Source organism: Lacerta agilis, chromosome 15 (assembly GCF_009819535.1).
Source record: "Lacerta agilis isolate rLacAgi1 chromosome 15, rLacAgi1.pri, whole genome shotgun sequence".
Classification (NCBI taxonomy): domain Eukaryota; kingdom Metazoa; phylum Chordata; class Lepidosauria; order Squamata; family Lacertidae; genus Lacerta; species Lacerta agilis.
The window spans coordinates 40,841,408-40,863,683 of NC_046326.1; the positions used below are offsets into that span (position 1 = coordinate 40,841,408).

At 43.5% G+C, this 22,276-nt stretch overlaps 1 protein-coding gene across 1 annotated transcript in view; it reads right to left on the minus strand.

The window, feature by feature from the left end:
* Positions 1–1,460: 1,460 nt before the first annotated feature.
* TRPV3 (transient receptor potential cation channel subfamily V member 3) overlaps positions 1,461–22,276 on the minus strand; it is a 33,511-nt gene continuing 12,695 nt past the window's right edge. Inside the window, exons 5-21 of the mRNA XM_033171541.1 lie at positions 21,906–21,938; positions 20,818–20,925; positions 20,229–20,315; positions 19,283–19,440; positions 18,265–18,441; positions 17,343–17,483; positions 16,276–16,556; positions 15,222–15,398; positions 10,600–10,758; positions 9,099–9,200; positions 7,990–8,063; positions 7,164–7,329; positions 5,984–6,050; positions 4,999–5,267; positions 4,407–4,519; positions 3,787–3,857; positions 1,461–2,548 (exon numbers count right to left, since the gene is read on the minus strand). Coding sequence (XP_033027432.1) covers positions 2,454–2,548; positions 3,787–3,857; positions 4,407–4,519; positions 4,999–5,267; positions 5,984–6,050; positions 7,164–7,329; positions 7,990–8,063; positions 9,099–9,200; positions 10,600–10,758; positions 15,222–15,398; positions 16,276–16,556; positions 17,343–17,483; positions 18,265–18,441; positions 19,283–19,440; positions 20,229–20,315; positions 20,818–20,925; positions 21,906–21,938 — 2,278 coding nt within the window. The 3' untranslated portion in view covers positions 1,461–2,453. The remainder of the gene's footprint in view (positions 2,549–3,786; positions 3,858–4,406; positions 4,520–4,998; positions 5,268–5,983; positions 6,051–7,163; positions 7,330–7,989; positions 8,064–9,098; positions 9,201–10,599; positions 10,759–15,221; positions 15,399–16,275; positions 16,557–17,342; positions 17,484–18,264; positions 18,442–19,282; positions 19,441–20,228; positions 20,316–20,817; positions 20,926–21,905; positions 21,939–22,276) is intronic.

Below are 22,276 nucleotides of genomic sequence, written 5' to 3' on the forward strand. Positions count from 1 at the left end.
TGGGGTGAAGACGTCCTCTTCTATTTGTTCCCGTGTCAGTTTCAGTGTATTGGTCCATGTTTACTTCTGACAGTTCTCTCCAGTGTCTAGCTATGAGGTTTCTGGCTGCTAAGAGTAGGTGGGTTATAAGCTCTATATATAATGTGAGTGGTCATTATGATCTTGGAAGATGTTCAGTAGAGCCAGTTCTGGGGTGAGTTCTAATGCCTGTTTAGTTATTTTGTATACCTCTTGTAGGACTGCAGTCCAGAAGGGTTGGATTTTAGGGCATTCCCACCACATGTGGAGGTATGTGCCTGTGGAGCTGCAGCCTCACAAACATCTTAGTGATGTTGGCATATCAGTGCCAGTTTCCGTGGTGTTAAGTACCACCTGTAGATGAGTTTCTGAGTGAATTCCCTTCTTTTGACTGATACGGACTTAAAGGGAGGTTTAGACCACATTCTAGTCCATTGGGTGGGATTAATTTCATAGCCTATGCTATGCTCCTGTTGTTCTTTTATTGCTATTTATTGGTGCTAATGTAATTTGTGGAACAACTAAACAAAACACAAGTGAGAATCAAATGTTTATAAAAGTATCCATTTTATTTCTCTTATTCACAATAAATATCTTTTTCTTAAAAACATTGAATAACAACAAATATTTAAATAAAGGTCATAACATTCAGCATAACAATGGTACCATATTATAGTTTCTATCTTTTTCCTCTTTTTTTGTTCTTTGGAAGACTTATCTCAAATGGCCATTTGGCTCTAAAGTGCTGATTGGGAAGCAAAAGGGTACAACGGCCATAAAGACACGCCCTTAGAATAGTCTTCGGAAAAATATGCTGGGCTATTGCTGCACCAGTGTCTCTGTGCATGTGTACATACACATCTTGTTAGCATGCAAACCATCATTCATAATTTCACAACATAAAAACAAGAACATTCTTCAGTAAGTATCCATGAGAATTAAGGCACATTCTGCAGGAATGACTGGATATAAATACTGTACATATATACCATAAACACATATAAAATATTCCCTTTGGATATGTGCTCATCTTCCTTTCGCAGGATAAGATTGGCCACCTTTTTGAATCTCCCAATAAAGTCAAGAGGTGAGGTGGCTCCTCCCATCCATTCCCTCTGCAATACTGTCTTCTTGCACCCGGGCAAGCAGGTACCCAGGTAAGCACAGGAAGGGTCTGAGAGAATAACCACTCTCAGAATGGTTAGTGCTGAAGATTTCATACTGTGGTTTCACTTCAAATCTGAAATGCACTTTGTGTGTCATAATTTCTTCATTGTTTCCTAGTAGAGAGGTGGATGGAAGAAGGTAGATAGCGATCTACTAGAACATCTCAGGGCCATTTGCAGTAGATTGGCAAGGATTTCCAACTCCCAGCAACAATAGCAGCAACAAAATGACTCCCTGCACCGCCCTTAATTTATACTGCTGAAATGAAGACAGCATAGAGGTAACCAAGAGTAGGTTTTCATGCATAACTCTGTCCCATTCTGCTGACCTAAAAAAGCTTCTAGGTTCAATATTCTTTTAAGCATATGTCTTTTGCACCCGGCTCTAGTTGGTGGATCTCAAGGATCTAATAAATAAATAGATCCCAAGGGAATCTAGTAAAAATAGAAGTAGATCCCATAAGTCTGACGTTTGCCCACCCCTGCCCATAGTACAACCAACAGTCTCAAGGCTTCATAGGAAGTAAAACAAACAAACAGCGCCCTTCAAAAAGGCAAGAGAGAGATTCTGTATCACATATTGCCAAGTTTGAAGAAAACATTTTGACAAAGAGCTATCTTTAAAATATTTATAGACCTGAGGTTTCATTTGGCACACTTTCAAAGCAGAGTTGTGAAAAGTTAGTTGTTGGTTTTGGAGATGGAGGGCCAGCAGTTGTGAAAAGGCACTCTGTTTCCAGCTACGCAGTTGGTCAAAGCACAGAAGCAACATTTGTGGCACCCTAACCAAATATTTAAATGCCTTCAGTCCATGGAATATATTACCATTTGGAGTGCAGAGGCCCAACCGAATAATCATTCCTTGAACTTACGCTGATGGACCTTCACACAATTGGGCTATCTCAAAATCTTATTTCACCATAGCATTTGGACCAGTTGCTCTTTCTTTTCCATGTCGATGCCCATATTTCCCCTTCCAGGACTTTGCTTTTCTGTCAACAGTGATGCCTATCATTTCCACAAGAAACCAGTTCAGCCAACCTCTGGAAGTGAAAGCTGGGCTGTGTAAGGAATAGCAGCAGTAACAGCAGAAGCCTTTCCTGCCCACACCCCTGTCATTATGCTAGGAGACCAGATAGTCTTATATAGTCCAACGTGCAGCTCTATGGGGTTCCTATTTGGGCGTCTGATTGGCGACTCTGAGAACAGGATGCTGGACTTGGGATGGGCCATTGGCCTGATGCAGTAGGCTCTTCTTGTGTTCTTTCGTTAAACAGATGTTTCTGGCAAATCATAAATTTCTTCATACGTATTCAGAGTGGTCTTGCTATTACTCCTTGATGTGTCATTCATTCTGCTGTAATCTAAAGAAAAATAGACAAAATTGTTTTCCCACCTCACCAGTACATTCATTTAAAAACCTTTCATAAATAAATTTGTGTATGTAAGTACAACAGCACATGTCCCACTTATTCAATGAGGCTGTGATCCATCTTCTGTGTGTACAGTGGGCTTGGGAAGCTGTTTTATTCTTAATCAGAGATCATTGACACATCTTGGTTGGCATTGTCTACACCAGAAGCAGTACACTGGGTAGGGTGGAGCTTCTATGCTAGCTTCCTGTCTGATAGGTTGCTGTTGCTTACCAGTAGGGAGTGGGCAAGGAGGCTGATGTCATGCAAACACACTAATTAGGAGCACTGGATTTGCTGCACCAGAGCATTTGCACTATTTATTACTTATTTAAACAATTTATATACCACTTAACTACAATAGTCTCTAAGCAGTTTGCAAAACTACAACACAAGGAATATTAATTCAGTTAAAACTATAAAATCACTGAACATGCCTACCAGAATGAAAACATCTTCAGTTGGCCTTGGGCGTTTAACAGAAAGTGGGCCTGTCTGACCTCAGCTGGAAGGAAGTTCTGTAAAATTGGCCCACAATCTGAAACCATGGCTCCTGGTGGATACAATCTGTGCATCCGAGCCCTGGGGGACAACTAACAGTGACTCCCCAGCCTACCCCCCGAAGACCTCAGTGATCAGGACACATATATATGTGATTGGGTGGCCTTTGAGGTATCCTGGACCCAATTTGTTAAAGGCCTTGTAACCTGACCCAGTAGGACTGGAGCTGACCACCTAGCCTCTCCCAGTAAGCAAAAGCAGCCCCACCCCACCTAGTGAACCACTTCTGGTCTATACCAAAGGGTAGGCAACTTTCTTCAGACCAATCCTTCATAGGCATGCCTATGGTGGGTGGAGCCAGAGGAAAAACTGGGTGAATTAACAAATGTAACTCTTTTCCTTGGATGGGAGGCTACACTCCAGTTGTGCAAATGTCAGAGGTTTAATACGTAAGCCCATACATCTCTCCATCCCCCATGCAGGCAAGTAAGGCATTATCACACATCAAGAACACAGGACTCAGTGAGGAGTGTGGGCTGGGGAGAGACCCAAAGGCCAGATAGAGAGATTTAGAGGGCATTTAAGTCAGTCCCTGGTCCTGAGGTTCCTTCCCCCGAGACACACACACAGGACAAAAAGGCCACAAAGCTTTAAAATAAATTACTCCAAAAATTAGAAATGAATCTTACCTGTTGGACCTGGGTCTTCATTGATGAATGCAACATGTGTTTTCCATTCAGTCCATTTGACTTCATTAATCCTAGTTAGAGAATTCACACATTATAATAATTCATCTTTTACACCATGACAGACGCACATCATGTTTTCAGATTTTTAATCAGGGCTCAGTATTCATTTAATCGGTGCACACTTAATCAGTATATGAAAAAGTAATGTCATGTTTTCAGCAGGGGCAGCTAACCTGTGGCCCTCCATATGTTGCTAGACTATAACTTCCATCATCCCTAACCATTGGCGATGCTGACTGCTGGGAGTTGGAGTCCAACAACATTTGAAGTGCCACAGATTGGCCACCACTGGTTCAGAGCATAGTTTCACTTTTTATACAAGATTGGAATTCCGTTTGTAGAGATGGACGTATTTTATTTTTCCCTATGGGACATCAGTGGAGGTAGAACATAGCCACCGCAACTAGAAGCCTTGATGCAGTGGCAGCACAATTAAAAGAGCAGCTTGGAAACTATCAGATCCCTTAAACATGATATGTACAGCTGGTTCATTTCTCTCTCTAATAGTACACAGTTATCAAAACAGAGCAGCTTCATCCATTTCTGAACATCTGATTTACCTTAAACATAACCTGGTATCATTCTCTGCCACTTTGCACCATTCTCCAAGCTGGAATTTTCTCCTCAGGTATTTTGGCAGGATCTTTTCTGTTTCTACAATAGTTCTTGCCCTCTGGTGGTAACAAGAAAAATGTTACCAGATAATGTAAAACAAACAAACAAACAACTTTTAAGAATGCTTATTGGTGGGTGGATTTCATACTTCTAGTCAAAAAGAATAAAGAAAAAGAGATCCCACAAACATAAGGTGTGCTCACTCTTGGTCTACAGCAGGTATGGGAACCCACATTAGGCCCAGCATGGGCCTGTTTTCTCCAAACAACACCTGCATTCCCCACACCAGATATCATACATGACTGCAAAAGGATTAGGAAACACTTGATTGTTCCTTTGCAAACCCACTAATTACCGGTAGCTAGTCGAGGACTGACAATGAGCCCCACTGAGAACACCCATGCTAAGACGAGGGGACTAACTAGCTGTGCCAATCAGCTGATTGGTGCTGTCAGCTGACATTCTGTTTACAGGCATGGTTTAGATTTTGGCTAGAAGGATATGTTTTTTCCCCCCAGTGGTAATGGGAAAACCAACCTGAAGCCTCCAGATATGTTCACTCTCCTTGGATATATCTTCCACCGTCTCCCCCATCAATGCGATCAACATGTTGAGGAGGAGAACAAAGGTCAAGATGACGAAGGAGATGCGGAGCAGCAGAAACAGAATGGGGTATTTTGCATCATCATGGATCTCCAGGTCACCGAGGCCTAAAGTGAGTTTGAAGAGTTCGATCTCAACATTTCCTAAAGTGCTGAAGTTACTGCACTTACTGTTTTCAGGACACTCTATCAAGGCAGCAAGGGCTGTGTTTAAGAGAGAAAGAGAGAAGGGCACCTTTATTATTATATCGTATATTTGTAGAATGTCTTCTGTGCTCCTGTGCGCTTTTCTGGAAGTTTACTAGGAGTTCTTAACAGGATCAAGAATGGTTGACAAGCTCCCTAAAGACTCCACAATCCTTGCATTTATCTTACCCCATATTCAGAAGAAAATGTTGGGGGGAAGCTTCCACATTGCAGTCTATTGGAGACATGATGCTGCTCATCCAAAGAAGTTTTGTTCATCACCCACACAATGTTGTCCCCATTAAAATCCCATCCCACAAACCCCACCCCCGTTTAATTTGGATCTACTATTTCCACAGGGTGTTTTGTTTTTGTTTTGTTTTTTACTTGCTGCATTTTTTTGCAGAATTGGTACATCTGGGTTCAATGGAGAAATAATATGGGGCAGAGTATTAGAATGATATTCTGTGGAAACAACACAAAACTTGGCCGCATGAACTGTCATGTGGAAGATCAAAATGATATATTGGTACAATTTGGATTGGTGTAAGAGAATGCAAGCTTACACATTTCACTGAATGCTTTGTCGGGCAGAGCAGGGCTATGTTTACCTAGGCGGGCCATGAGTTCTGCAGGCTTAGTCCAGCAAAGATTAGATAGCTCACCATTCCAGCTATGCAAAATGTTTTTAAGATACTGCTACCCTCCTATAGTAACCATCAAATTCTGCTTACCTACACCGAATCCAAGCAGAAATACAATGTACACCACTAGAAACTTTATCACGTCATGCAAGATGACCTATAAAAGGAAAAGGAAAACACAATGGCATGTTAATTAGAACCCCAAAACTCTTCAGGTTACCGCTCTCCCTCTTTCAGTAGTCCAAGTTATCAGCATCAGTGTGTTCAGTCTATGTGCATTTGGAAAGCTGACTCCAAATGCATTTTTGCTGATACATTGTGAAGACAAAACTGGCTCTCTCAATTTGTCTGCATTAAGATGTGCTTCAGAGATCCTTATGCTGAATCAGACCATTGCTCCATAAGAATGCAAGAAGAGCCTACTGAATCAGGCCCATGGCCCAACTAGTCCAGCATCCTGTTCTCACAGTGGCCACCCAGAGAATGCCTGTGGGAAACAAGCAAGCAGGACCTGATCACAGGAGCTATCTCCCCTCCTTCCAATAGCAGGTATTCGGAAGCATTACTGCCTTGGAACAGAAAAGGAAAAGCACCCCTGGACAGTTAAGTCCAGTCAAAGGCAACTATGGTGTGCGGTGCTCATCTCGCTTCAGGCCGAGGGGGCTGGTGTTTGTCCGCAGACAGCTTTCCAGGTCATGTGGCCAGAACGACTAAACCGCTTCTGGCACAACGGGACACCGTGATGACTGCCAGAGCACACAGAAATGCCATTTATCTTCCCATCGCAGCAGTTATCTGCTCGTGTTAGTTTGCTTTCAAATTGCTAGGTTGGCAGGAGCTGGGACAGAGCAATGGGAGCTCACCCCATCGCATGGATTCAAACCGCCGACTTTCCCATCAGCAAGCCCAATAGAGGCAAAGCATAGCCATCATCTATCTATCTCTTTGTTACCAGTTGTGGCTCTCCGTGGTCTCAGGCAGGGAATCTTTCCCCCATCCTGCCTGGAGATGCCAGGGATTGAGTCTCTGCACTTCCCTCAAAGACAGGCTGCTTTGTTTCAAAAGAAGGGGAAATGGGCATTAGAAGAACCAAGGTTATAGCCAAGTTCCATATTGCAAAAAGTAACAATAAGGACTCATGCAGCAATGGAGCTGCCCTTCTGAAGGACGAGCACTTTTGAGACCAGGGTTCTGGAGATGATGGACAGGCAGCCATCATCTCCAGATGATGGCTCCGAATATGGAACGGAACATGGAAGTGCATACTTGCCTGTTGGATCATCACACTATAGATTCCCATGGACTGCAGACCCCGGGTGAAATACAGCATGTTGGCCCACCCTAAGGACATGGCCAAGACGAGGCACGCAAGGTGTTCTTTGTAGGAGAAGAAGTACAAGCAGACAGAGAAGACAACCAACACGGCTTGTATAAAACTGTCAAGACACAACAGGAAAAAAGTTGCATCTGTGAGGAAAACTGGACAATTGAGAATCAGGTAGAGACTTGATTGACATGGGTATGTTACAACTACTAAGGATGGGGGCATTTGTCAATTTCAGTTTCTAATTTTCCATTCTAAAATTAATCCTCTGCATTTCTACACTGTGGTTATTATTTTGTAAAGTCCACATGGAAATCCATCTGCATTTTAGTGCGTATTTCCTGAAATAGACACATTTTTGCATGCAATTCCCCCCCCCCATATAATGCATATTTGTAAGTTATTTTCTCCAACACATGCTTTTTTCTGCCCATTTTTTCCTAGTATTTGCATTTTTGCACACAATCCTTGGCTGAAGAACTGCATTGGGAAATCTGGAGGAGTGAGGATTTCAGAGGGTGGCTGTGCTTCAGTCTGCATATTGTGTCAGAAAGCGTGAATTAGGTAGGATGGCCTTTCAAGGCAAACTGAATCGAATTTCTCTCCCATTCATAATTACAGCACAGCCTTTTAAGATGCTAGTATTAAGCATCTTAAAAGCCGCCCTGGCATCAGGAACACATCTGACCTTAAATGGCATATACATTTATACGGAGAAAGACTGGATGTTATTTCAGAGCTGTAATCGTTTTCATTCTTATGCATGACTTACAATGCGAAATGGAACCAAGCGTCAGATAGGATTGATTGGAGATCTGAAGGCCTGAGCAGGAAGATAGCTACGCTCTGCAGGCAGAAATAGCCAGGAGTAGATTAACAAAACACACATACACACAAAGCAGTGACTAGGGATGGACCAATGCATCAGTTACAGGCATAAGGAGCAGCCAGGAACAAGAGACAAACACACAGCAGTTTACAAAGACAATGGTAGGGCCGGCCCCAGTTCCACTACAATCTAACAGGTGAAGGCAAGAATTAGCACAGCCCTGTACATATATATTCAGAAGTAAATATCATTAAGTTCAGCAGGGTGTACTTCTGGGCAGGCAGCTAAGGATCACAGCCTGAATGGGGCAGCAAGACTTTTTAAAGTGTTGGTCCTAAAGGAGGAAGTGTGCCCTTTGAGCTGTGCATCAGACAGCAAAATGTCTTGGGTTGGACTGAATGAGAGAGAGAGAGAGCACATTGAAAGTTTCATAACAACTTATTTGGCCCAGAAATTGAAGACACTACAGGACATAGAGCTCTTGTGGTACAAGAGTATGTGGACTCTGGCTTTTGCAGAGAAAATAACTCACAAATTATGCAATTCTAGGGATAAATAGGACCTGTAATATTTTAACACTGAATTTAATTTCTAAAGTGTCAAATCCAGATGTGCAAAACTCTGCCCCCAAATCACACAATTTGGCTATCATGATGTGTTTTGCTGTATATATATATATATATATATATATATATATATATATATATATGGAAAATACAACCTCTGTACTGCTCCTACCACGTTTTCCCGAAAATAAGACACTGTCTTATATATTTTTTTCCCCTCAGGAAAACACACTATGGCTTATTTTAACTGTTCCGCGTCGGTACGCTGCATAGCAACGCCTATCCAGGCACCGCATCACTATGTCTTATTTTTTGGGTGTGGCTTATATTGCGCAAATGGATAGAAATCCTGCTACGGCTTATTTTATGGGTATGTCTTATTTTCGGGAAAATACGGTGTGTTTCATCATTTTGATTGATAGTTTGTACTTTGGATTTTACATTAAAAAGCAAACAAACAAACAAACAACAACAATTGAATCTCACCTCTTTAATTGCTATAAATATGGCCCCCAGCATCACTGTCACTTGTCCTGTCAGTTGGAGCCAGCTGAGGTCATCAGTCAAACTCAGAGGATATGGTGGAGCCTGAAAACAAGACAGAGGCGAGAGGAAAATTTCAGGATGATCCCAGGACTGAATCTATATCTATTATTTAACACCCAAATTTTCAAACTAGTTTTCCAGCAAGTTGTGGTGCATATGATGACATGAAGTTGGGATGGGGAAAGCGATCATGGTGCCTTTTCAGATCAGGAATTGTGGGCATCTGGGGAGGCTTCAGAGTGCTGGAGAAACACTTAATGGAAAGGAAAGCCTACGTGACTCCCCCTTAAAATGATGAAGCAAGCTCAACCTAATTCATTTATGTTGTTGGCATCTGTCCGTCTCAAGAGACAATGAAGTACACCTCTGGGAGTGAAGTCAAACTGCTGTGTTAGCACCAAAGCGACCTTCCCGAGGCACAAGCCTGGGCAGTGTGTACGGAGGTCCTGGGCTGCCCCACAGAATAAGACCCCCACTCTCAGCCTCACTGATGTGGTCCAAAGGAAAGCGGAGCAAGACTTTGGGCACCAAGCTTGGCTGCAGGAGTTGCCGGAAGGAGGCGTACACGGTGCCATCCAACCATCAGTCAGCAGGAGAGTTTCTCCTTCAAGTTTCAAAGATCTTGGAAGCCCACTGCACAGATCACTCAGAGCAGAGCTTTTGGTTGCCCCTGTTCTGCGGAACAGCATCCCCATTGAGATATGACGGGTGCCCACACCTGCACTTTCCAGAAAAAAACTGAGAATATTTTTGTTCCAACCAGCTTCCTCAACACTGAATGGAAACGTTTCTGCCATGGGTGGCTACTAGTTTTTAAATTCATGTTCTGTTGTTTATTTTTAGCTGTTTTTGTTGTATTTTGTATATCACCTTGGGACACCTGCACAAGGCAATTCATAAATAGCAACAACAGCAACCCTGCACACAACAATATAAATACATGCTAAAGTACCCTGTGAATGAGGTAGAAAAACAAAAAAGCATTTTTTTGCAGAAGAAGAAAACTTTCAAGGAATTGGAGGGCAGGTGCTGGTCCATAAAAAATGTACAGCGCTGAGGTGTGAAATCTTCACTCAAAGCTTTCAGAACATTGGAAGGGTCTGGCTGCTAGATCAGGCCAAAGGGGACCCAATCCAGTCCAGCATCCTGCTCTCTCAGTGGCCAACCAGTTGCTCCAAAGGGAAGCCCACATGAGCAACTCTCCCCACTTGTGATGCATTCAGAGGCATTTACTGCCTCCAGCAATGGAGGTGGGAGGTTGCCATTGTGGCTGGTAGCCATTGATACATAGCTTCCTGCTCTATGAATTTATCTAACCCTCATTTAAAGCCACCCAAGTCGGTGACCATCACTGCATATTTAACAGCTACATATTTTACAAAGCAAAATAGGAGAAACGGTGGGGCATTTTTTTTGGAGGGGGGGGGGGCGGACATCTTACCATTTCAGCTTGAGGCCTGTAGTACGAGATCAACGTCAGCAACACATTGTAGATGAAGTATAAACAGCAGGAGATGAAGAACACGTGCCTGGCAAACCTTTTCCACTTCATGCGCAGCAGGGAATGCAGAGGTTCCAACGCCAACATTTCGTGGCGATTCTGCAGAAGACAAGAGAGGTCAGTCCCCCGGGGGGGTAATTACGACCAGATAGAGAATAAAATAATGAGCTCTTTGGTGCTTGGAAACAGATGGTGGAAGATGTCAAGCCTGCGGTTACACAAGGAGTTAATCCCAGCAGAGCCTTGCCTGGAGCAGGAGAAATGAAAGCGTTCAATGAGTAGATTAATCAACTAATGCCTTAGTTGATTAACTAATGGGGAGCCTATTTTATTATAGCTATTCCTTTCTTTTATATCACCTGATTTGTGAGGCAGATTAATCTGAAAGACTGTGATTGGCCCAAGGTCAAACAGTGTGCTGAGTGAAGATTTTAACCCAAGTGTCTGCAGGCCTTAAGGACTGGCTTAATTTTAACAATGTGATAAATGATGGTGGGTTAATGCTGTGGGCTGTATCCAGCTAAGGACCACCCAGAGTGTTGTTGTTGTTCAGTCGTGTCCGACTCTTCGTGACCCCATGGACCAGAGCACGCCAGGCACGCCTATCCTTCACTGCCTCTCGCAGTTTGGCCAAACTCATGTTAGTAGCTTCAAGAACACTGTCCAACCATCTCATCCTCTGTCGCCCCCTTCTCCTTGTGCCCTCCATCTTTCCCAACATCAGGGTCAAATTCAAATTCAAATTCAAATTTTATTGCGGCTATAAGCCCATAAAAACATAAAATATGTAATATATAACATAAAGTTACAGCAAACCATAGACCCTGGAGTCATAGGGAAACAAACCACAGCACAAATACAAGTTTTAAAATTGCAATCAGGGAGCAGAAAACAAAAAAATTAGAAGTCGTGTAGTTGGCCACAGCGCCTTTTTTGAGATATGACAGAGTTTAGAAACCTTGCCACCTGCAAGGTTGCATAGGAGTCATTGTCTTGCAGGAGTAAGGCAAGGTGTGACTCAGCTGGTGCACCTGTAAGTTTCTGAGTTATTGGTCTTAGTAATTTTGCCCGAGCCTCACTATGCAGGGAACAGATAAAGATTATATGATGGAGAGATTCCGTTGACTTTTTATCACAATCACAGAAGGCGGAAACTAGGCCCTTGGAAAATCTATGTCTCAGGACATTAGAAGGAAAAACATTAAACCTCGCTTTGGTGAAAGCGAATCGGTGCCCTGCAGTGGAGAGGGAGGATAGGCATAGAGGGACATGATGTATTGGAGTAACTCCAAAATTCCGAGGCGAGCAGACACCCCCACCCAGCATATGATTACGCTGCAGCTCCAAATCGTCCAGTCTTTGTTTGATTAATCTTTTTGCTGAAGCAGGGTCTAATTTAAGCGAATCTGGAGGAGAGATTCCAAAAGACAGAAGTTTGGCGTGGATTTTCCCAGTCCAAGGGTTTGCAAATTCGTCACGCCAAAGACATTGGACGAGATAATGGCTGGGTAATCTATGCCAAAGAGTTAACCAGTAGGTGAATATTTGTTTCCATAAGAGAGTCTCTAGTGAAGGAATCTTCAATTCTAGTCGTATAGCTGCATTACTAACACACGTAGGGAGTTTTAAGAGCCGGCGAAGAAACTGATTTTGCAGCACCTCCAGCGGGGCCGGATTTACCAGAGCTGCCCAAAGCGGAGCAGCATAAGTAAGAGTGGTAATAACTTTTGCGTTGTACACCTTTAAAGCCGAGGGCACGTGTAGGGCTCCGTCTGAGAAAAAGAACTGGAGAAGTGCATGCGATAGAGTTTTGCCCTTGTTAAGTAGATGTAGAACTTGGGATTTCCAGCTCAGGTTGTATTGGAAAACAATCCCTAGATATTGGAACTTAAAAACTTGATCTATTTTTACTCCACCAAGCTTCCACTGAAAAAGTTTCCGACTTCTAGAGAAGACTACAACTTTTGATTTTGAGTGGTTGATGGACAATTGGTTAGATTGACAGTAAGCAGTAAAGATCTTTAACGCCCTACATAGCCCAACCCTTGAGTAAGAAAGGATCACCGCATCATCTGCGTATAAAAGCAGCGGACAACGGTAGTTTGCGATGCGGGGGGCGTGAATGTAAGCGTGCGACTCGTTTAGAGGCTCTCTCATATCACTGACAAACAGGTTGAAAAGGTAAGGTGCTAATATACAACCTTGTCGGACTCCTTTATTTATTGGGACCGCATTTGTAAGGTCACCAGCGGGGGTAAGTCTAATTCTGGCAGAGGATCCACCATGCAGTTGGATCATGAGCCAAAGGAGCCTTTTATCAATGCCCCACCTCGCCAATTTCTCCCATAGAATGGTTCTGGGGATGCTGTCGAAGGCTGCCTTCAGGTCTATGAAGGCAGCGCATAAATGTCCTCGACTGGGGAAGGAGTATTTCCTTGCAAGATGATAAAGGATTATGGCATGATCTATGGTGGAACATCAGGGTCTTTTCTAGGGAGTCTTCTCTTCTCATGAGGTGGCCAAAGTACTGGAGCCTCAACTTCAGGATCTGTCCTTCTAGTGAGCACTCAGGGCTGATTTCTTTGAGAATGGATAGGTTTGATCTTCTTGCAGTCCATGGGACTCTCAAGAGTCTCCTCCAGCACCAGAATTCAAAAGCATCAATTCTTCGGCGATCAGCCTTCTTGATGGTCCAGCTCTCACTTCCGTACATTACTACTGGGAAAACCATAGCTTTAACTATACGGACCTTTGTCGGCAAGGTGATGTCTTTGCTTTTTAAGATGCTGTCTAGGTTTGTCATTGCTTTTCTCCCAAGAAGCAGGCGTCTTCTAATTTCGTGACTGCTGTCACCATCTGCAGTGATCATGGAACCGAAGAAAGTGAAATCTCTCACTGCCTCCATTTCTTCCCCTTCTATTTGCCAGGAGGTGATGGGACCAGTGGCCATGATCTTAGTTTTTTTGATGTTGAGCTTCAGACCATATTTTGCGCTCTCCTCTTTCACCCTCATTAAAAGGTTCTTTAATTCCTCCTCACTTTCTGCCATCAAGGTAGTATCATCAGCATATCTGAGGTTGTTGATATTTTTTCCGGCAATCTTAATTCCGGTTTGGGATTCATCCAGTCCAGCCTTTCGCATGATGAATTCTGCATATAAGTTAAATAAGCAGGGAGACAATATACAACCTTGTCGTACTCCTTTCCCAATTTTGAACCAATCAGTTGTTCCATATCCAGTTCTAACTGTAGCTTCTTGTCCCACATAGAGTTTTCTCAGGAGACAAATGAGGTGATCCGGCACTCCCATTTCTTTAAGAACTTGCCATAGTTTGCTGTGGTCGACACAGTCAAATGCTTTTGCGTAGTCAATGAAGCAGAAGTAGATGTTTTTCTGAAACTCTCTAGCTTTCTCCATAATCCAGCGCATGTTTGCAATTTGGTCTCTGGTTCCTCTGCCCCTTCGAAATCCAGCTTGCACTTCTGGGAGTTCTCGGTCCACATACTGCTTAAGCCTGCCTTGTAGAATTTTAAGCATAACCTTGCTTGCGTGTGAAATGAGTGCAATTGTGCGGTAGTTGGAGCATTCTTTGGCACTGCCCTTCTTTGGGATTGGGATGTAGACTGATCTTCTCCAATCCTCTGGCCACTGCTGAGTTTTCCAAACTTGGTGGCATACTGAGTGTAGCACCTTAACAGCATCATCTTTTAAAATTTTAAAAAGTTCAGCTGGAATATCATCACTTCCACTGGCCTTGTTGTTTGCGAGGCTTTCTAAGGCCCATTTGACTTCACTCTCCAGGATGTCTGGCTCAAGGCCAGCAACCACATTACCTGGGGTGTATGAGACCTCTGTATCTTTCTGGTATAATTCCTCTGTGTATTTTAATGGGACTACTCAGAGTAGTCCCATTAAAATTAAACAACCTAAATTACTCATGCCCCATCAATTCCAATGGGTCTACTCTGAGGATGGCTAATGCTGATGTGTCCTAGAACTGACCTATGTTGGTGAATGAATAGGAAAGGCTGATTTTTTTATTTATGTAGAACTTTTCCAGGCATAGTAAAAGCAAGTGTGAGCTCTAGTTAGAAATGTTTGGAAGTGTGTGTGAGACAGAGAGATATGTTTTAATTGTATTGTTCCAAGTAATACCAAAAAACAAAAACAAAAAACACCACTTTGCAAGAATCCAGCCAGCCAGTCAGCAGTGTCCATTCTGGGGTACTCCATTCCATCCACTATCCATTTTCTGTCCTTGCACCTGCCACAGCCACAGCCCTAGCAGATGCTCAGGATTCCATGGCAAATGGCCATGTCCAGTTGTTGTTGGGCTAATTTGGAGTTTCTCTCTCCCTTGCAGGATTCCCCCCCCCCAAAAAAAGTGTTTTTCTGCAAAGCTTGGAGCTCCTCTCTGCCCCACGTCTGATGTTACCATCCTCTTTTGCATAGATGCTGCTGTTTGGGCTAAATATAGATTGACGCTTGGAAAATTGAACTCACTGTTGGTATGTAGGATTCCTAAAGCAACACTTTAAAAAAGGGGGGTGCATGAACTTACCCCAATATTTGTATTGTAGACAATAATATCCAGCAAGGAGTTCTCTGAGGTGGTATCCAGTTCTGTCAAGTCGTACAGGGAAGACTGCACGGGTCCGTAAGCCCAGTCAGTAAATTTCCTGGAAAGGCTTCTGTTTGGCTTGTCTCTGATTTCTCTGCTGAGAATGTATTTCAGAATCTAAAGGACCAAAACGGAGATATATGAGTGAGTTAAAAGTCCCCCACTGACTAAATTTTTTTTTAAAAAAATCATAATCAACCATTAGTCCAGATGGCTATGTGATACCTCCACATTCAGAGGCAGTCTACCATTTGCTGGGGAACAACTGATGGGACTAAGTTATGAGATCTAATCTTGCATACTGTGCTCTTACCACATTCATTAAGTCTAGCAGTGGCTGCTAAGCTCCCACAGACATTGCATAACTAGCATATTGCTGCACCACCTCCCTCTGTTGTTGCAACCAAATGAAAATTAAACTTGGCTCTCTTCCTGTTACTCCTACCCAGTCAAGTCCAAAATGGCTGCAGAATCTACAGCAGCCTGAGGGCCACATTGTGTTCCAGGGCCACATGCCAGTAGAAGGCAGGAACGAGAGGCAAAAATGGGCAAAGCAATAGATGCGCTATATTCCAGTAATACAAGACACACACCAGAAAAGACACACCACATATCTCCTCATCCTGTTTGCAAGCAAGCATGAGACTTTATTGCAGTTTAGGGACATGTTCCAGCCAGACAAAAGCATTCATGGAAGGCGTGGAGCAGCACTGTTAATGGTGTGGCCTGGAAAGGATTACGAGGGCCAGACAGTGGGCTACATTTGGGCCCTGTGCCTGAGGTTCCTGACCACTGGACCTCCAGATGTTGCTGGACTTCATCGTTCCTGACCACTGGCCATGCCTGCAGGGGCTAATGGAATCCAAAACCATCCGGAGGACCACAGGTTTTCCTGGTCTACCCAAAAAACATCCACATGTTTCCAACATTTCCTAATATGCCACCTGCCAGGGTCTCCTTCTTTTTCCTCCTTTGCTTCCCAAGTCAGGCTTACCTCCAGTTTCCCGGTTTTCGCAGCTAGCTGCAGAGGCGTCAAACCGTCCTTATTCTTCATCGTCTCCAAATCCCGGTTTCTGCTTTTCAAGAGGATGGCATCATACATCTTCCTCACAAAGTCATTTTGCGTCTTAAAGTCTTCTGCGACTGTCACCAAGGCATGGAGTATATTGTTCCCCCTCGAATCTTGGGAAGTGATGTCCGTCTTGCTGTTGTTCATTAATAGCTCGACAATATCTGGCTGGTTTGTGCAGGCAGCTAACGCCAGGGGTGTCTCTCCTGAGGAAATAACGCATCATTGTAGCTGTTTGTTGCTCTTTATATTTTTAATTTAATAGTATTAGGGATGTACAGATCTGTCAGTTTCAGAGGGGCAGTTCTTGGTTTCTCATTTTTCCAATGCTGCACATTTCCACACCAGATTGTGATTTATTCTTCTTTTTTTTTTATAAAGTCATTGTGAAAATTTAGCAGCCTTTCGGTGCAAATTTCTCCTAATATACACACTTTTGTGTGTAGCCTTTTGCCTGACATACACATTTTTACAAGCAATTTCATGCAGAGTTTTTATGTTGTTTTTACTAATAAATGCATTTTAACACACACTTTCCCCTAAGCTATATGAGCTTTGCATACATTGTTTGGTTGGAAAACTGCATTGCAAAATTCAGAGAATTGCAAATTTCAACGGATAGGTGTGCTTCAACTCACATATTGCTTCAAAAAGTGATGGTGGGCTACGTATGCATTTAGCTGCAAGCTGAAGCAAATTTCTCCTCCATCTGTATGTATGGAAGAGGACATGGGGTCGTTGCATCCTCTTGATGCAAACATTATAACATGTGGATACCAGGCAAAAGTGCATACCAGTTTGTGTATCTTAGGAGAAATTTGCACTAAAGGTGCGGGTGAATTTTCTCGAGGACTTTTCAAAATTTGCAATTATAAAGCAGACGTGTCAAGAAATGAACTAAAGATTGGTAAACTGAAAGAAAATGAAAACAGATTCATTCATCCCTGTTCCCATGGCATCATTGCATCAGCTGGCCTCCTGCATTTGCTTACCAAAATAAAAACCTTCGTGCTTGTGTTTAGGATTGAAGAAGATGCCTTGTGCATGGGCGTTCACATCCGCCCCTTTCTCGATCAGGGTCTGAGTAATGTCATACTGCCGTCTCTCAATAGCAATGTTTAAAGCCGTCTGTCCTGCAGAACAAATAAGCACATGTACCTCAGGTGGTGCAATGGGTCAGTGTGTCTGGTTGCGAACCAGAAGGTTGGTGGTTCAAGCCCACCCAGGGGTAGCTATGGGCGGTGAGCTAGGACTAGATGATCCTTTGGGCCCCTTCCAACTTACAATTCTGTGATTCTCATTCTGCAATTCCATAATTTGTCACCATCGCTTCCTACCCACTGATATTTAGTCTTGTTTTTGCTGTAACATGCTAAAACTGCATTTGCTCTTGCTTGGCAGATTGGAAACATATTTTTGAGTATTTATAAACCTGATCTGTTCCCTCCTCCCATCACTTAATAGTATGCATTAGAACATAAGGATGCGGAAGGGTCAGCTGGTATACGTCAGAAACCCAATCTAGCCTAGCATCCTGTTTGCACGGTGTCCAGCTAAATGCCTGTGGAGAGCCTGAAATTAGGGTGTGTCCCCACTTAGGGGATATTTAAAGCTGATATTCAGTGGCAATACTGTCTTCAACGGTGGAGGCAGAACATAGCTAGTAGCCATTGATGGCCCTATCCTGCATAAACCTGTCTAATCCTCTATTAAAGTCATCCAGGTTGGTGGCCATCGCTGTCCAGGAGGAAATTCCTTTTGTCCACCCCGAATCTCCCAACATCCAGTTGTGTTGTATGTTATAGTCCCAAGTTATAGTGTGATGAGGAGAGCAAGTATGTTATAGGGGAATAAGTGCTATGATACTCATCACAATATTCTTTCAGGTTTGAACGCAAAGCACAAATACTGTACCTCTGTAGGCCTCTTCTGTGTATGCAGCATTGATGAGCCTTTCTAAGATCAGGTTTTCTTCTGCAAATGAGAGAAGTATTTTCACAATTTCCTTTGTGTTCTCGTTGATGTTTAGCAAGGCTTTCATTAGGCAGGTCTTGCCTGTGTCAGAAGAGGTCATTTTTTTCATCAGATAGTCTGGCAAAATAATAATAATAATAATAATAATAATAATAATAATAATAATAATAATAATGTGCTTACATAGAATCCTAGCATTGGAGGGAGGCCATTGTAGGTTTCCTGCTCAGTTCAGGAAATCCAAAGGATTTCCACTAGATGGCTACCCATCTTCAGTTTCAAGAGCCCTAGCAAGAGAAAGTGCACTGCTTTTGGTTCTATTAATTAACTGCTCTTGCCATTAAGACGTTTCCCCTAATGTATGAGCAAAATCTACCATCCTTTAAACTACCACCACTGGGCCTTCCCGGTGGTGGCTCCCCATTTGTGGAACGCCCTCTTTTAGGAAGAATCTAAAACAGAAGAACGAAAGCAGGATCAAGCCAATGGCCCACCTAGTCCAACATTCTGTTCTCACTGTGGCCACCTGGATGCCTGTGAGAAACCCACAAGCAGGATTCGAGCATGAGGGCACTCTCTCCTCCTGTGGTTTCCAGCAACTGGCATTCAGAAGCATTGCTGCCTCTGGCCATAGAAGCACAGCATAACCATTGCGGCTAGTAGCCATTGGCAGACTTCTCCATGAATTTGTCTAATCCACTTTTAGAAGCACCCAAGGCGGTGGCCATCCCTGCCACCAGCCATTCGATACCCAAAAGACACTATTCCTACCAACCCAGAAATTATTAGCTGTGAGAGTAGGTCTTGGTTTTTAGAAGCCTTTAACTGTTTTTAGAAGCTTGTTTTTTTTTAAACTGTTTTTAGACATTTTAATTGCATCTTATTATTGATATGTTTGGCACTCTGGGCTCCTTTGGGAAGAAGGGCTGGGTATAATTTTAATTTAATTTATGAATACCTTGGACTGTCAGGTTTCTGCAGGCATGGGACCGATCCTTCACTTCGGCAAGGAGGTGCTGGAGTTCTTCTATACTGCCCTCTGACACTGCCCGAAACAGATACTTCTTCAACTTTTTCCGGCGGTTGTTTTGTCGAGCGCTTTGAGATGAATTAGTGCTGGATTAAAAGCAGAAAAATGTTGGCATGGAAGCAGAGAAATGGTTGCAGCTCAGCCGGAAAGTTCAAATCTCTCTTCAGCTCCAAACTCTCTTATGGTAAGCCTGCCCTGTATTTGCAATGTGAGATAATAATACTGGTCCACCTTGTAGCGCTGATAAGATAATTTGTGCAAGATGCTCTGGACACTCATATGCACGCTATGTTTGGGTGAAAGGCTTTGCTTGTAGCTTGGTAAGTTTAAAATGATTTCCTATTTGTCCAGCTATATGCACCCTGATCTTGGTATTTCAAACACCTTCCTGATGAGGGGGCGTTAAGGACTTAGCTAAGCAAGCTTTAGCAAGAACCTGGGTTTAGGATGTGAACCAGGGTTAAATGTTAAGTCTGCATCAGACCTCATCTTGTTCCTGTTCTCTATGAAGTTGTTTGCTATGCGTGTTGTTTTTTATGAAGGTGGTGATTTTATTTCCATCTTGCCCTTCCAGAGTTGCCCAGGGCATGAAACAGCAAAGTGGTAAAACAATACAATTAAAAGTAAGATAAATGTAGGTATAAAGCACTTGAGAACAGTTAAAAGCATCTAAATATGTTTAAGAACATCTACAAAATTTATTTGATCAGCAATCATTCCAAAAGGCACATCCAAATCAATATGTAGCCTGGTGGCTTTGATTTTTAGACCACACCGGTGGGAAGGAGAGGAAGAGCTCAGTAAATCTAACATGTGTCAGCACTGAATCTATAGAAAACCCCTGTGCAGAAATGCATCACGTGTGTTCACTCACCAATAGCTGTCTGCATTTGGGGTATATTCAGTCATGTCATCTTGGAGGGACTGTGGGGAGTCCATATCTTCGCAATTTGCAGATGCACTGGACCAAAAAAAAAAAAAAAAAGAGGGTGTGGGAAGAAAAAAAAATTAAGGCCAGAAGAATATTAGCTGCAGTTACACAGGAAAATCAGTCAGAAGGAAACAAAAGCATCTAGAACAAATATAATTGGCGACTAAGACTTAATTTGCAGCCTTCAGAAAAGGAGTGCCATAACAAAAATGTTTATACTGGGCAAAGTGGATGGCTATCCCTGCCTCCTGTGGCAGCAAGTCAGGTGACTGACAGGTGGGCAATCCTGCCCACCTGTCGAAGTGGCACTTAGGATGGTGGAGTAGATGATAGATGGGCCTGCTGCTGAGCCTCAGAGCAACAGCTCAAGCAAACCTCCCCACCCACACCCTACCTCTCTTCCCTAAGGGTGACGTTTGTGACGCTTGCCAGGGGGCTGTGCTGCATTCGCCCTGGCGAGCAGCATCACCGAAGCCCATCCGTGCCTTTCCCTGACAACATGAGGGAAGCAAGCACATTATCTGGTACGTACCATGGGCGGATATTGGAGTCCATCGGCTTTGAGAAGACAGGAGGTGACGTCCGGCTTGGTGTGACATTGGTGTCGAAGGCTTCAATCTCGAGAAAAAAGTGGGAACTGCTGAATACATTGGATCGAAGCTATTATTAGTAGGAGGGCAAAAACAGAGAGCGACAGGCCTAGCAGCCACCCCCACCCCCCCGTCCATATGTGTTTCATTTCCCAGAAGGGCAAGGGAAAAAAAGCTCTGCACTGGTGCATGACAGATATATGTGGGACCTCCACACACAGCAGCAGTCTACCTCTAATTATGAAATGCTGAGGACAACAACATGGGGAGGACTGTCAGCTTTGTACCCTCCTTGGTGTCTTCCTGGAGGCATCTGATTGGCCACTGGTTGACCAATCAGACTGCTGCACTAGATGGACCTTTGGCCCTGCTTCACACCTTCCTCGAATGTTTTTTGCCTAGCTGGAAATGTGTCCTTGAGTTCTGCTAATGCCTCCTGTTTGCTTGGATGAAGGACAGAGTGTGGGGTGTTTCCGTAGAAACTAACCTACTACATAATAGTGAAAAATGCACCTGTTTCTCCACCAAGTTTTGTCTCTGGCTCTGCCCACCACAGACAAGTGGCCCTCGGAAGGTTGGCTAGCAGGCAATGTGGCCCTTGGTCTTAAAAAGGGTTTCCCACCCTGAATTAGAGAGCTTGTTGCAAATTTAAGCACCCGCTTTTCAACCTTTTGTGTCGTCACTTCCATCTAAATAAAAAAATCAGGTAGGGCTATCGGGCAGAAGTCGAGGGCCCCGATCAGCAAAAGGACCCCCCAAGCATACCAGGGCTGGCATTTATAAGGGAGTGAAGTATTGCACAATACTGTTTAAGTAGGTCTCCCCACTCCCAGCCCCCAGTATTATACTGTAAAATTACCTAACAGCACCACTGATTGAATCCGTGTTTGACCAAAAAACAAAAACCCACATAGGTATCTTTCAGAGAAGACAAAGGATTTGTGCGTGTATGAGAGAATACAGTAACTGAATAAAAAAATGCTAGCAATAATTGTTAAGGAGGTCAGTTTGGAATGTGGGTCATACCTACCAGCCAAAGAGGGGGATGAGACCAGTGATCTGCCTGAGAGGGGGGGGTTCCGAAAGAGGAGGGGAAAAAACAGAGTCAGGTTTTGAGTCTGGCCAGCAAACGAGAAACAAGTTTGATCCCCACCCCACCCCTGGAACTGGCTGGCAAGAAGGAAAATGGGGGACTAGAAACATGTGGCTGTGGAATGTGCCTGCTTGCATCCCACCCACTCCACCTGCATATCTGCAAGAAGCAGGTAGTACAAACTGGCCACAAGTCCAGTGTTTCAGCTGTCATTAGAAGTTAAGGAAGGCTTTATGGGTGGTTAATATGTGACAAATGGGGCCAAAATTAGCAAGAGCCGGTGTGGTATAGTGGTTAGGGTGCTGGAT